At 42.4% G+C, this 16,575-nt stretch overlaps 1 protein-coding gene across 5 annotated transcripts in view; it reads right to left on the bottom strand.

Moving 5' to 3' along the window:
- The window catches only part of NPAS3 (neuronal PAS domain protein 3), a 598,518-nt gene extending 582,360 nt beyond the window's left edge, over nt 1-16,158 (bottom strand). For 3 of the 5 annotated variants that reach the window (XM_048949920.1, XM_048949923.1, XM_048949922.1), the window contains exon 1: nt 12,719-13,103. In XM_048949920.1, coding sequence (XP_048805877.1) covers nt 12,719-12,768 — 50 coding nt within the window. In that variant the 5' untranslated portion in view covers nt 12,769-13,103. Of the gene's footprint in view, nt 1-12,718; nt 13,104-16,077 lie in introns of those variants that run through there. The other 2 variants (XM_048949919.1, XM_048949921.1) reach the window with 2 other exon arrangements.
- Nucleotides 16,159-16,575: the final 417 nt, after the last annotated feature.

Below are 16,575 nucleotides of genomic sequence, written 5' to 3'. Positions count from 1 at the left end.
GAAGAACTTGCAAGGAGCCAGGTTTACGACCCCTGCTATCTCAGTAAATCTTAAGCCTTTCTAGTAGACACAAGCTTATACAACAGTAGAATCTGAATTCGAACACTTGCTTGTATAGTTAATTTACACACATACTGACCTGTGTCTGTCCAGAGTCAGAGCCAGAGTCCAACACTCTCCGTTGAGGTTCTTTTATATATGTCACATACGGAGGGATAATATTTAATATCAAGAAGATTCTGAAAGATGTTTGAAGTTGCACAGGATTTTGATTTCATTATTCCCCCAGTTTCATAGGCACATCACCTTTGCCCATCTCCATGAATTTTCTTCCACTTGTAAGAGTTTATTCAGTGACTCACATGCCACCACTACAGATTTATTTGTCACACTGCTAGTATGCAAGCTTGCATATTTAGGAAAATAACTGATCACTTATGTCTCTAAACTGGCAGAAATTAAGCGATTATATGTGAACTGAAATTACAAATCTTTGAAAAATTGCTTGATCAGCAGATTTTAGATTCATAGACTGGCATGATTCATAGACTGACATAATTATGTCAGTGTTTATGTTTTCAGTGTCTTTTTTGTTTGTTTGTTTCTTTCCTACTAATTTCAAATATTTCATTTACCTTTTTAATTGTTGCTAAGCTAAGATGAAGAGGTGTGTACCCGTGAGACTGTCAAACTACAAGCCTCTCCCAAGAGAAAATGTTATCCCAAAAAGTTGATGAAATGTTTGGAAAGAACTCTAGATGCATTTTGTCTATATGAGTCTAAGCTAGGAAATAAAGAAGGAGAAGAGAGAAGTCAGACAGAATTTCCGCTGAGATAGAAATGCCATGTGAATCATCTGTAAAGAGATCATACTTTAATTGTGCTACCACATGAAATTATGCAAAGATTAAGAGTAGAATGAGGGAAAAAATGGGGGTGGCTGAGAGACAACATATTGTAGAACTCCCACGAAAGATCCTCTGAAGAATACGCTAAAGTGATCAAAGTGTTCAAAGGCAGCAGAAAGATGACATTAGCCAAAAAGTCACAGAACAGAAAGAACAGGGAAATGGTCAAATGCTTTAAAGCAGATTGGCAGGTTGAGAGGATCAAAGCTTAAGACCAGAAGTGCAATTTTGTACAGTGATCAGTTTTCCAGTCACTACACATGCATACTCATATACTCATACACACTCCTATATATATCAGTAACTTCTGAAAACACAAATGGAAATGATATAGTAATCTTCTAAGCACTCTGCTCTCTTTTCAATTGAAGGAGGAAAGGAAGAGAGAGAGAGAGGGAAAGAAAAGAAAGAGGAAGAAAGAAAGAGAAAAAGAGAGAAAGAGAAAGAGAAAGAGAGAAAGAGAAAAGAAAGAAACAAAAGAGAGAGAGAAAGAAAGAGAAAGAGAAAAGAAAGAAACAAAAGAGAGAGAGAGAAAGAGAGAAAAAGAAAGAGAAGCATTCTTAACTAATGTACTTCAGTTATTAATAATCCCTTGGAAAATAGATAAATTAATTATAATTAGCTCCCACTTGGATAATTCTGTGTACAGCATTCATATGAGGGAAGTCTAAAAAAGAAACAGGCAAAATCAACACATACATCTTCTTAAATAAAGAACTTGCATAAAACAAAGTCAGGCACTCAGTTCCTCTTTCATTCCATATGATACACAGCTGCGTCAATCCCATCAGGAAACAGGCAACAGGAAATTCTTAACATTCTGAAGAGAAATCTAAAGATGTGTCTCATCACCCTTCCTCCTAAAAGTGCTTTTCGATTGTCTAAAAGACGTTTACACCAGTTCAAAAATTATTAATTACTTTACTGAGCTTTTTAGCAGTTCTGGGCCTCATTAAGTAACTAACAAGAAGTCACAGATATATATTTTGTTAAGTTGCCTTCACTTTTTCATTTTCTCCATTCCAAAATATAAATCAATAAAGAAAGCTTGACATCTATGGACAAAATCAAAGGCAAGTACCTCAGCTATTGGAAAATACTCCCTCATAATGTGCTGCTCCTGTATTATTTGTCTTTCTAACTACAGTTCTTGCATATATAATTCCATTATACTTTTATAAATCACCGTTTTGAAAAATGCTTTTGAAGCATTAATATATTTTCCTGGTTAAAATTCTTTGAGATGTTCTTAACAAGAGTCTTAGATAATGAATTTGGGCAAACTCTGGAACAGTCTTTACAGTATTATCATTCTCATTAATTTTCAGAACTACCCACTGTGTTGAGATGATTGTCATGGGCCTAAGACTTCAATTTGACTAACTATTTTTGCATATATTTCAACATATAAGTAACTAACAGATGTTTAAAATGTTAAGTTCGCATTCTAGAAGTAGTTAGATGTTTACTGTAATATGATAATTTGTTTTTGCACTTGTTTTTATTTTGCTGCTTCTATCTTTAAACACTCCTTTAGTGTCCTGGTTGGCTGTAGACAAAACACTTTTAAATGACTTCAGGAGGAAATAAAACATACTTGGTTTAGTAAATACAGCTGTGCTTTTAAAGAAAAAGAAACAACAAGAAGTACTTAATGATACTGCAAAAGAAAAACAAAAAAAAAGAAAAGAAAAGAAAAAAAACACTTAATGCTAGAAATGTTACTTTTACCTAAGATCCAGACATATTGTAAGCCATTTCAAATCGTTTGCATAATAAAAGCTTTCATAGTCATATTTTGTATTCACTTTAGAAACCAAATACTTTCTGTTCTCTTACATCATTACCAGAAGGCTGCATTAAACGAAATAAATTACTTTAAAACTGTTAATACACAGTATATACAGCATCTTACTTTAGTCCAGATTACTCTTTTCTCTTTGTTTTTTGGTTTTTTTTTTTTTTTCTTCTTGGTTTATCTTTGTAGACTGCTCCTGTTTCTATTGTTTCATCCTTAACCATTCACATATCAGAGCAATAAGTATTTCATTACTGGTTTATCTGTCCAGAGGCTTGAGAAGCAGTAACAATTAACCCTCCCTTCACAGTGATTGATACAGGCTTTGCTTTCAATTTGTTCCACTACACAGATCATGAAATTCTGAATGCGATCATCCTTATTGACCTACACTTTCAAACACACAGCTACAATGAGATGAAAGTAATTATTAAAAAGAACACAGGACTACTCAATGCTGAAACAAAGTCTTGAAAAATATTTTGGATGACCTTCTGAAAGAACTAGCATTATTTGATGTGAAATAAAAGTTGAATTTGCTTCATAATCTGGAAATACTAAATTTAAATATGATCAAGGTACAGTATCATTACGTCATGTAAGCCAGCTCTAATGCCATGACAGTTCATATCCAACCCAATGAACACTGACTTCAACAAGAGTATTCACAGTAGGATCAGGCCCTATATATTTTAAAAGTTTTTTCTTCAGCTTTATTTTACAACAGTACTGTCTGAAATATTTTAAAAATGACAAGGCTATAATCACTGTTCTCCCATAGTTTGTTTCAGAAAGACACGGTGTTTCTTTTTTAAGGTCCTGGACTTCTTAAGGCACCTAATGTAAATAAATACACAGGAAATTCAGGCTGCTAAGGAAAAATGAAAACCTCAAGTCAGATTTCCATCATCAACTGATATGAACCAAGCCCTGTACACCACTGCTGGAAACTTAGTGCAGTGAAAAACAAGAATTTTTCATAAACCTTTGAAAAACAACCCCATCAAAATATTAATTTATTGTAATTGATACATATTTGAAAAATGTAGCAGGATTGTTGGGCGAACAGTAATGACAGACCTGTTTAAAATATGGGTTGCAGTCAAAGAAAATCAGGACAGAAAACTGTGCAGAAAGATGTTCTTACAGGCCCGAGGCTCTAATCATAAAACAGAGTGATGGAGATGAACCAATACTGCATGGATTAGCAATGAATTATTTTGAACTATAATCATGTGCCAGCACAAAGGGGAGGTAAAAACTAGCCATTACTCACAAGCTGATCTGCAGATAAGAAAAAAAAAAAAAAAAAAAAGTAAAAAGGGGGAAAAATTTATATGCTAAACTGAGTCAGGAGAATAATGAAAATCTAAAATGTTGTTACACTTCAAGTAACATTCTATTTAATGTCTTTCGTGTACTGTATAATACCAAGTATTTACACAATGCAATCTGTAAGATTCTAGGAATAAAGCAGGGTTAAATCAGACAACTCTTCTTTAAATTAGTACTAGATAATAATATATATATTGAAAAAATATTATAATAGAGAAGTTAGTTATAATATTACACACAGAGGCACCAATTTCTCCCACTATAAAATTCCAGGAAATACACATGTGGGTGCTTATAGGGAGCCAGGTAAAGATATTTGCAGATGCCTATATGCACACACACACTTATGTATACATATGCATATATAATGAGTGATTTAATTTCCATTAGTCCATTTGAAAGCAAAGCACCACCACCTTAAGATTCAATGTTAGTTTCCCACTCGGGGGGGAAAAAATGTTAGAACTAATTTTGTGAGAAATGAAAAATCAAAACTGCTATCCACAAAGATTCCTGAGATTCTTATGAACAGACTGTTTAAATGAAGAGCACTTTAATCAGTAGAGGAATCCTCACGTTTCTAATGTCTTGCTGTGCATTCTGCAGGTTATAGTAGCAGCTGGTAGAGGTCATATATCTTTTGTGAGCATCCCAAAAAGGCTCACTGCCAGACTGTTAAATTATGAATAAGCAATGAACAAAAGAATGCAGATACGGTGGTGACAAGATAATCCAAGCAAATTTATCTATGACAAATTTCACAGGATTAACAAATTACATTTACACAGAACAATAAAAATGTGAAAAAAAAAAGATGAGCCTACTTTTCCCTCACAGCATTAGAGCAAAAAAAATCGCCATTCCAGTGCATGTATTTACATTCAACTTTATCTAAAGTAAGACATTTATAGCACGCTGAGAACAATCAACCAGTATTATTTCCTTTCAAGTAAATATATATACTGTGTCTATCTAACATACAATATATGCCTACACTTTAAAGAATACATGTTTACAAGTCAGTGGAATATTTTTAAAGTTTTCCTCAAAGTAGCAACAAGCAGAATAAATATACAGGATTCTAATCTTGCTTTTCAGGTGGGCTACTCAGCCATTCTCTGTCAGATAGAAGACACTTTTCCCCAGCCATGTTCTTTTTTCCTATTTGAACCAAACAGACACTGTAACACATGGCAATTACCACAGGAAAAAAAAAAAAAACAAGTCGTGAAGGGGATTTGAATACTTTGAAATAACATTGCAAAATCATTTAGCAAAATATTATTTTAAAAATAAAAATAAAGTAGAAGATCATTCAAAAATGTTTCCTAAACGATGGAAGACTATAAATAATGAAGGTTCCTAAAGATGCTCCTTCAGTATGCCAGATCACTTTGGGGTGAAGAACAGATTTGCAGTGTTTGCTGCATCCTGCAGATTGCTACTCTAATCTTAAGATGTGATACAAAAACAAAAATTGAGTAACAGTCCTGGGAAAGCACAGAATAACAGTTTCCAAACCACAATTGTGTAGAAAAGCATTTTTCTTTCTGTTAACAAAGAAATGAAAGGAATGAGGGCACCTCTTGGTTTCAAAATCTGAGTGTGAGCAGAGTAACTGATAAAAGGAATAGCATATATGTCTGATAGATCCGGAATCTGTTGTATCTTTTCTATCATTCCTCTTATGCAAAGTCTGTATTTTTGCCACTTTGTTTATTTTGTGTTTGTTAACTTAAAGTAGTTGTTTAGTAAAAATAAATCTTCAGTAAAACCAGACCTTCTCAAATCATATGTGTAATGTATGTGCCAAATATATGCTGTTGTTACAGAGCATTGCCTACAAGCAGGAAAACTCACTATTAAAGTGAACATCCAATTAATTAAGATACTTTAGTAAACTACTTGGATCCTTCAAACACTGCTACTTGAGTACCGTTTATCTGGCTCACTTAGCCACTGAAAAAAAAAAAAATACTGTACTTTTGATTTTCCCCAGGAAATACAAGTTTTGTTGCAAGTCCAAGTAGCAGCTCAGAAAGAACGAATAAATAAAGCAGCCTAATGCATTTGTTTCTCCTTTTATGCTCATCTTCTATTTGTTACCTACCAAGAGAAAACAGTTTGGGTTTTGTATTTTTTACAGTGTAAATATTTTTTTAAAACCTCTTGTCCATGTACTGTGAGTAATTTATGCAAAGGTGAAGCAAACATGCCAATCTGACTACACTCAGACAAATAAAACAGATACTTTTTTGCAGTGAAGGTTGAAGGATAAGTGCCCCTAGCAGCTATTCTTTTTTAAGATTTTTTTTCCTTTTTAATCCAGCTGCCAGCACTGTACGGATTCAGTCACTCCGTTCGTTCTATATTGACCTCAACCTTGACCTGTGAAGACTGCCCACTTGCATTTCTTTTCCCCACAAGCTAACATATTCAGTGTCTCATAATCTCTAGAAAAAGACAGCTTTCTAACAAGCATTCTTCTCAAATTTGCCATGTTACATTTCTGCTAAATGAATTACAGCCTCAAAAGGATAATTCTGAGCCACCTAACTCATACAAGCCAACATTGCGAATAAGCCAAACATAAATATGAATATGCACATGATAAAATGAACCCCTCTCCCAGTCAAAGAAGAAATCTATCAGTTCTTTGCTTAAATTTGAGCAAAACGATATCCCATTAGGATATAATACAAAATGATTGTTCAAAGACTATTCATTACTCGATAAAATTCAGTTTAAAACAATGTATTGTGTAATGAAGCTTGTTCTAAATTCCTTTTAGAGACAAAAAACATAGGCAAGTATTTAAAAAGGGGCTTATAGGATTTAGGTGCCCATATTTCACTTAAATGCAGTATATGCTAGATGCCTAAACCCAATAGGCTCCTCAGAAAATTCAAGCCCCAGGGACATTATTGCAGATTACATACATACATATTATTCAGACCATATCCCGTAAGTTCACTATATACATATGTAAACGTATGATGCCTGCAGGTAATGGAACAGTACTTTTCTACTTAAATTATTTAACACAAGGGCTGAACTTCTATTATATATCAAGCTAACAGCTAATTTTAAGTTGCAATCAAGCCATTCTCTGAGAGCACTTTATTTCAGTGGAGGTTTTGCCTGTAAAAGAAATGTAAATCCCTCTAACGAAGGCAGTGTAATCTTTGAATATGCACTCAAAATGGGGGCTTGAATTTTATTTCTAGTGTTAACACTGATATCTTCTGTCACTTCTGCTAGTTCTCAGAAATGTTTTTCATCTATCTAATCAGTAAAACATGCTGAACCATGCTGAAATCCTTTTCAAAGCACACTAAGATATATGAAAAAAATAAAAAATGACAAAATAGAAATACTAAAGATTAATACTAAAGTCTTCTTCACACACTGAATGACATCAGTGAGAAATTCCTTGGAACAGACAAATGGCAAGATACGGCTGAAGAGTGAAAGTCCAAAATGCAACACATAAAAATGTTGGAAAAATCGCCTGTAACAAATCTTCAAAACTCTGCTTTCACTAATCCATTTCAAATTCTTGCTTACATATCACTTGTTCTTTAATGTGACTGACTCTTGCCTGCACGTCAGATACATAACTCTCAGTATCGGGCTGCAGCAGGCTGAGATTGGAATCTCTTTGAGGACTGTTCCACCTTTCCTTGAGAATCTCAAGACTTTCATGTTTTATAATAACACACAGACGCAAAATCCAATCCTCCTCCCATTAAAGTACATTAAAGTTTGTCATTGTCATCTGAGTGATAACAAATTCACATCTATTGAATTATACGGTAAAAAGACTTTTATCCTTGCTTGTGATTCTCCATAGTGTACTTTAATTATAGGTATAATTTCATTTGGAACTTTCCTAAAGATTAAGGTACAACTTGAACTCAATATTCTCCAAAGACAGGGTCCACTTCTGCCAAATTACAAACACAAATACTATCCTGCCATATCTTCTTTGTCCTATGCAGTAGCCTATCACAGCATACAAAATTAATTGTATTTTTACTACTCAGAGCCCTGTTCAAATCAATGGCACAACACTCCTATTCATTTGCCTAGGACTTTGTGTTTTGCAAAACTACTGCTCCAGCTAGCCACAGAACAATGCTCTAGTCATATAGGACACGGCAGCAACCATTTTATTCTTACTATGATACAACTTCTTCTACAGCAAAATGCAACATTATTAGAAATTATCCTTATTATGCAAAATCCTATTAAACAAGAAGTTACACACCTCATTCGTACTACTGGACTTTGTATGTTAAAGATAACATGCAGTAGCCTTATACAAATTATACAGGAACAAACTGTCTCTTCTGAAAAAAAATGCAATTACAATAAAAATGACATTTCAAAACATTTCTTATTAGGGGAATAAATCTTTGTCAGTCTTTTTCAAAAACAAAACCACTAAACAATAGGCATAGATCAACAAACAAAAAACAAATGTTTGGGGGGAAAATGCAAAACATTGGCAATGTACCTTAAGTCTAAATTGTAAAACCGGGTTTCCAGGCTGAAACCCCACAGAACAATTTCACTTAGTTTGTTTTAAAGTAACATGACTACTGTTGAAATCTCATCTCACAGGAGGTGCTTTTACACCTGCAAGAGTTAACACAATAATACAAAATGAAACCCACTGATGGACTGAACGTGAGGTTTACTTGCATGAGATGAGATGTCATGAAATGTCTCATAACTTTAAACTTACGAAAAAAAATACTTAATTGATACTAAATAAAAATTTCACTATGGTTCCAAAAAGGCTTTAACTTACTGACCACAATATGAGCAGAATTGATCCTAAAATGTTTATGAAATTGTAAGAGTTAATGCTCATGGTCAGTATCGGTTATTTGGACTTAGAGCATATCTTCTAATAATGAAGGCATCATTACAAAGATAGTCTTACGAAACAAATGTTTATTTAAACTAATTGTACTTTTTAGCATGGATGCTGATGAAACTAATGCCTCAAATGTCAGTTTTCCAACAACTGTTTTACATCTCTCTCACAGTAAAATTCCCATCTGGGCTGGCAACTCGTGTGCCAAGTTTCAAATGAACGTGATTTGAAACTGCCAGCATGTGAGACTCTGAAATTCAAGGGAGACACTAATAAAAGGAGATGGATGCTGACAATACATCCTGGTACTCTCTTTAAAATACCTGCGGTTTCAAGTGCTGGGTGGATCTGTTTTCATAACCCTCTAATTATTGTAACATGTTTATAAGGTAAAGTAGCCCTATATTGGTACAGAACAAGTTAACTGGATCTAACTTGTAAGAAAAAAAAAAAGCAGTTGTGTCGAAAGAATGTAGAAACAGTGCTGCAGACAAAACCTTGTTATTCGGAATCCCATTAGTTACCGAAAATATGTAATATAACTTTTGTTGATCAATACTCTCGTGTAAGCTCTAAATAATGTATGATTCCGGTGGAGAAAAAATGCTGCAAATGGTGAGAGAATGTTTCAAATTATGAAGACATGTATGACTGCTAATCCATAAATCAGGAATCGGAAAGATTGTTGTAATGTGGGAGGGCTCTATTTAATAAAGGTCATTATAACTCCTGGCTCTAGAGCTATAAGATCTAATATCCTCTCTGGTAGCTCTATGATATGCCCATGCATTACTGTTCTTGTTGACAGTCTGTTGCCTTGGAAATATTTCATTATTTCAGTTTTTCCATTTGTAGACCCTTGGCCTTGTGATATGAAGGCCACCCTATTTCATATTTTCGATTATCATTTAAGCAATCTTCTGGAGCTATTTATATAAAAGCAAGTGTTAGACAATGCATATCATCATTTATCACTGCTATGTTTAAGCTCACGCTCTAGAAAGAAATGCCAAAATAAAGGGCTTTTTCTCTTCCACTGTAAGCCAATAGCACTCTGATATGATGATATGCTTTACAAATCGATACTGGCATATCATGTGCATGACACTTCTGTCTATTTAATTTTCTTGGTTAAATATCCACACAACTGAAAAACCCCAAACTCCTACCGTAACTGTAGCATTTGCTAACACATGCAGTTTAAAAGAAAATCAAATTATGTGTGTAACTTTTCAAACACCCTTTCAAAACCTTGAACAGGTGGAAAAGTTTCAAAACAATCAGATGCCTGCTTGCAGCAAGGACTACCACCTCTCACAGTTGTTTCGTAATTACTAACCTTGTGCTGGAAGCAGTAATACAATCCACCTAAATATTGTGGAAAATAAGACCAAACAGAATGTGTCCCCACAGCCTCCTCCAGGATCTCTCACCCCCATAACTCCTTTAGGGAGGCAGTAACTAAGGAAGAGCCTGCAGAACCCCTTCAGCGACTGCTGAGTGCCACGGCTCAAGGAGCCTGACACATAATGTTGGAAGGATGTGTACAGACAGCTTAAATCAACAGTTAACGTAGGGCTTTGGAGCCACATTATTGAATTTTTAAGAAAAAGTACATGTGGGCCTGAGCACTGAAGCACTGCTACAGTTTTCCAGAAACTTTTTTAAAGAACAGTAGACCGACGTTATTTCTGATACAAAAAATGTCCTCAGCCTCTACATGCAATATTTACACCCACAATGAAACGCTGTGAGGGGCGATAAGAAGGGGAACCCCAAGGGCACAGTGCAGCCGCTCGGCCGCCGGGCCAACTTTGTGGCTACAGTGCTTGAGGAATCCAGACGACTTTTTTCCCCTGAAATCATTACTCCTCCCACTCCCTACAGGGAAAAACCACTCGGATCCAACCTTTAAAATGACAGCACCAGAGCTGAACAAGAAGATGCTATTAAAGGGCATTAAATTAAATACAGTATATCCTCCTACAACTTCAATCAGAATTTCAGACCAAGTGTTATTTAGTTCAGCTCTCAAGTGGAGCAGAATAACAAATCGCGCACTTTGATTTACCTTCTTCGAATGCCAAATGGAGACAGGTGATAAAGAAAGCACTCATGCACAGGCTATGAAGTTTCCCCTAGAAATTAATTCTATCTTCCAGATTCCTATCTCAGAGAAATTCCCAAAATGGCACACAAATATGCTTCTGCCGGAGAGATTACTGAAGCTATCCTGGCGAATGCACTTCACACTAATACAGTACGGTGCTCAGAAAGGAAGCAGAGGAATTGTTTATGGGGGGGGACAGGACTTATTGATACAAATTGTTTCCCAACAAAGAACTCTAAGGCAGCAAAGCTGCTGCTGGAAGCGATGTTAACTCAGCAGAGACCAGATGCCTCTACAGCTGTCAGAAAGGGGATTTTTAAAAAATATTATAGTCGGAGATGAAAATCTGTAATTTACTGACTTCTGAGAACACATTTTGTTCCCACTGCAGGCATCTCCCAATCAGCTGCATGTCAGTACAGCCTTGTCCCGGTGTGCAACAGTTAATGACCACACGCCCTGTGCTCAGTGTTTCTGGGCTCAGTTTCTCATTCGGGGCAGTCTGCTTCCCTTGGAAAACAACAGAGACAGAATCCAGACAGAATCCACGGGGTTTAGAAGTTGTACGAAGAACGCTGATGCTACTCAAAAACAGAAGTCTGAACTGAAGATTAAAGTGAACTGGCCCCCTACACTTTATTTTTGTTTAAGCATTTTTTCAGTGCTGTGAAGTAGAAAGAAAGCAACACGCAGCCCAGCTACTTTTAAAAGCTGTCTAAATGTTAATTTTCATTTTTACAGCAAACAAGCTCCTTATCCTTCACCCTTAAGTTCACTTCTGAAGGGAAGGAAAGAGGTGGAAGAAGCCACCCCACCCCCCTACCCCCCCCCATCCTCCACTTCTGGACGCAGCTCTCCTCGCAGTGCAGCACCGCAGCTTGGAGCACTTTTTTAAGGAGCACAAAGTAACATCACATGAACTTGCACTCTTGTTTCTTCCTGGTCACTTCTAGAAAGATTCACTTCGCTACAACAGATCCGCTATGGGAGATCCTTGTCAGCAGGGCAGCGCGTTCACAGCGAGCGCTCTCCCCAACAAAAGTCCCAGAGGCGGCCGGATGGAGCCCCGCGCCCGTCTTCCCATCGCCCGCCTCCCGCCCGCTCGCGCCCCGGCACCGCTCCGCCTGCCCCGGGGAGCGCCGGAACCCTCCGGGCTGCAGCGGGGCTGAGCCGGGCCGCGGGGGCCGTCGGCGGCGCGGCCCCCCCGCTCCGGCCTAGCTGCACTTGAACGGCACAGGCGGGGCCGGCCCCTCCACTCCGGCAAGCCGGGCCTGGCGCGGCGCCCCGCTCCCCCCCTCCCCCCCCGCTGCTCTCGGGGCCGCCGAGCGGTGGGGGCCGCCCGAGGGGGGGGTTCCGCGCACACACACACACGCAGACACGCACACCCGCTCGCCAACGCGCCCTGCCGAGCGGCGGCCGCTGCGAGCCGCGGCGATAGGGCTGCGGAGCGGGGCTGCCGCCGGCCGCCCAGTGTCGGTGCGGCGGTGCGTGCGCGGCGGTGGCGACGCGGGGTGCGGCGGCGCACTCGGAGGAACTCGCGGCGCCCGGCGGGGCGAGCGGCGGTGCCGGCGGCGTCCCCCCCCCCCCCGCCATGGCAGCTAGCCCCGGCCCCGGCGGCGGCGCGGCCCGGTGCTGCTGCGGCTGCGGCTGCTGCTGCAGGTTCAATAAAGAGAAAGTGTTACCGTTCTCGCCTGGAAGGATCCTGCTGAAAGCTTGGCTTGGTGGGCGCCATCTTCCTGGCTTTTTTTTTTTTTTCTTTCTCTCCCTTACTTTTCCCCCTCCTGATGTTGGTGTGTGTTGTGTGTCTAGCAGCGGCAGCGGTGGCCCTGCTTAGCCAGACGGGCTAAGGAAAAGTACTGAGGCCAAAGCATAGCGGGCTCCCGCTCCTCCGCGCGGTCCTTCTGCAGGTTGCTCGCTCGCTCGCTCGCTCGCTCGCTAGCGCTGCTGCTGCTGCCGCTGCCGCCGTCCATAAGCCGAGGAGTGGAGGGAACCGGGGCCCCGGCGGCCCCAGAGACATGCCCAGCGCGGGCGGCGGCGGCCGGCGGCGGCGGGAAGAGCGAGCCGCGGCGCAGCCCCAGCGGGCAGCCCGGCCGTTGGCATCGCCCGGCAGGTGCGGCACGGCCACGCACACACGCGCGCACACACACAACGCAGCCGCTCACACGCTCACACTCGCGGCCCCGCGCCCTTGGGCCGGGCTACGAGGGGTGCCTGGCCGCTGGGCTAGCGGGGCGGGGGCGGAAAGGAGGGCAGGCGGGGATCTCCGCGCTTGACCGCTGTGAAAGTATTTCTGGGCATTTTCCAGCTGCTTCCCCGACTCCGCTCCCGCTCTGCGTGCAGGGGACGCAGCCTCCGCTGCCGGCGCAACACCGCCACTCAGTTGCAGTTTCGCACACTTTCCTCCTCCGGAGTCGCGGCTCCGGCGGAGAGAGGTGCTGAGGGCGGGGAGGCGAGAGATCTCCTTGGGCGCGGAAACCCCACGGGCTCACTCCGCGGCCCCGGCGGACCGGGAGCTGACGGGGGTCGGGCACCGAGCAGGCCCCCAGACCCCCCTCCTTCCGGGGCCGAGCAATGGGACGCAGCGCTAAGGGTAGCCGGGAGGTGCCCCTTTTTGCTGGGAGGATGCATTGCTGTGCGCAGTTTCACTGCGGACTGTGAAAGTAAGCAGGAAATTAAGGAGCAAGAAAACGGAACCGCTGTCCCAATTGTCTCATCCAGTACACCTGGATAGGAGAAAGCTACAAGCTCTCCATCCCCGCGGTAACTTTGTGGCTACTTCTTGCCGCTGCCCTGCAGTGCAGCGCCCCGGGCCTGACCCCCCGGCGGGTTCCCGGGTAAGGCTCAGCCCGGCACCCTCACGGGACACCTCCCCGCGGCAGCTCCGAGGGGCGGCGGGGAACGGGCCGGCAGAGCAGCGACTGTGGGTCCGCAGCTCAGGGAAAGGCGCGCAGGTACGCACCGCCGGCGGGAGCGGGGCCGCGAGCCCGGGGACGGTGCAGGAGGGGCGCGGAGAGAGGGGGCTGCGGGTGCCACGTGCCGGCTCCTCCGCGCACGGCTTCTGCCTCGGCTCCAACAAGGAGGAAAAAAAATAATAAAAAAAAGTTAACAGGTGTCACCTCGGTTTGTGCAATCGCGGAAGGAGGTGTCGGTGCCCACTGTGATTTAAGCTTTTCCAGAAAGCTCGGAGAAAAAATCGTTCAATGTAGAGGACGCCGTCGTGTCGGTAATAGTTACAATTTGGAAGAAGAGCAGAATGTTTCCGAGACACCCAGCGTGCTGTGGGGTCCGAGCGGCCGCTGCTGCGGGGCCACACCTGGCCCGAGGCCGTCACTGTTTTGGCAGAGCTTTGCCCTTGGAGCTACCCCTGATCGGAACCTGACGCAACTCAACTCCCAAACGCCGAGCACTACAAATTCGCACGCTGCTCATCTGTATATTTCTGTTTAACTTAAAGTCTCCAGAGGTCCCTTTTATTTGTCTTAAAGCCAATGTGACATTTCTGACCCCTGACTTCCCCACTTCACAGCCTTAACTATTGTGATCGCTGCCCGTACTTCCTCGTTAAAATGCCCATCAGTTTCCATTGTAATTTGAAGATTTTGTAAGTGACAAAAATCATAGCGAAACCGTGAAAACAAACCAACTTTAATCCGCTCCTTCCCTCTCTCCCGGCCAAGACACTGTGTATGGGGACGGTTGATGGCAAAGAAGGACTCAGACTTAGTTCAAATGATTCTAAGGAGGTGGTGGGGCAGCACAGGGGCTGTTGCAGAATATTAGTGCTCGTGCCTTTCCCTTTAATAAAACCCACAGAAGTTAGCACCGAGCATTTTCTGTCATGGGCATCAGAGGGAAAACACAGTGTGTGTTTCCCAAAGTGAGAGAGGGGAGCCCAAAGTTGCTGAAGACCAAAGCAGGCACTGCTCTGTCAGGCTTCTAAAACATTTGTTTGAAATACAACATTAAAAGTTTCTATGGTTTTAGCTTCTACATTATAGAGAGATTTAGCTGAAGTATTTGTTATTACACTGCATTTTTCTCAGGATTTATGTAGTATTGAAAAGCCAGATCGTTGGGACATTATTGCATTTAGAAGAACGTGTCTCGCTCCGATCTCAGCCTACATTGAGGTGTTGTCAGTACTTCTGTGAGCACTCCGCTTCGCTCCTGAGCTGATGGAGGACCCTCCCGGAGCTCCACTCCGGGTCTCGCCCTGCACAGCACTGCGGGACCCCGACCTCAGCCCGCAGTGAACTCAGGCAGTGCCGGCGCGGAGCGGGGCTGACTGGGACGATGGGAACCCCTCTGAACTTCGCTGCGAGTTCCTGCCAACTTTGTGCGCTCCACTTCCTAACGGCGCCTACCCTGCGAATTCCCTGCATTTGCATCAGAATGCGTTTAGGTTGGAAAAAAAAATAATAATAGCAGTGCTGAGGGTTTCGTGCTGCATTTCCCTGTAGTAACAGGTGACACAGTAAAGCTGTTAACCTACAGTGTGGAATTGCAAGTGTGCAACCCCAAGTGAATATTGGTCTCTTTCTTGCTTGAAAGCAAATTCTCAATCGGCATCCCGGGATCAATTGTCCCCCTGGCTGCCACACACTGGGATCTGCACAAGGCATTGACATTGAGAAATTCCTTTTTAGAAAGGATGAGTGGACGGGATCCCAAACTTTGCAGCGGCCACGCTACGCGACCGTGCTCCTCGCACTTTTTTCTTTTCTTTCGGTTTTTTTTTTTTTTTTTTTTTTTTTTTTTTTCTTCCCCAGCTATTGTTGCTTTCCAGTTCATCCGAGAAAAAACTGGGAGATTGCGTTTACTTCTCAGTGCATTTTAAAAGATGCTGTATTAAAAATAAAAAGGAAGCGGGAAGGAAAAACTCTTCCCTCCCACCAAGCTACCCCCCAACAATCAAACGGTAATATTTTTTTTTATATATGAAAAGAAAAAAAGAGAAAACAAAGAAACACAAAAGCACAAAGAAAAAGCAAGTGGGGGAGCCCCGGAAAGAGCCGCGCGCCCGCTCCCGCCCGCTGCTCACCGTTGTTGGTACGAGGTGATGCCCTGCACGTTCTGCGGGTTCCCGTTGGCCGCCGCTCCGGCTCGCCCCATGCCCGGCGCCGCCGGCACCCCCCCGGCCGCCCCGCCGGCCGCCGCCGTCACCTGCACGCTGAAATCCGGGAAGATCCTGATCATCCCCGCGGCTCAGCACCCGGCGGCTCTCGGCGAAGAGGCGCAGCGGCAGCGGCTCTCCCTCCGGCGGCTGCAGCGGCGGAGCCGGGCACGCTGCAATCCCATTAGTGAGTGGCGGCCGCTGGGAGTGAGGCAGGGCGCTTTGATGTGAGCTGCCGGGCGAAATGGAAAGGGGCTGGGGGGGCGCGGGGTGAGGGGGGACGATGCCGGGCTGCGAAGGGGTTGGGGGCAGGGGAGCAGAGCTAAAAAAAAAATAAAATAAAATAAAAAAAATCCTAAATTAAAAAAAGAAAGAAAAAGCTACGGCTAACAGCACGGCGGCTGTGGATACAGAGAAAATCCAGAC

The sequence above is a fragment of the Lagopus muta genome, chromosome 6 (genome assembly GCF_023343835.1).
Source record: "Lagopus muta isolate bLagMut1 chromosome 6, bLagMut1 primary, whole genome shotgun sequence".
Lineage (NCBI taxonomy): Eukaryota > Metazoa > Chordata > Aves > Galliformes > Phasianidae > Lagopus > Lagopus muta.
Note: the sequence above shows the minus strand (reverse complement) of the source record. Positions and strands in the feature narration are given on the sequence as shown.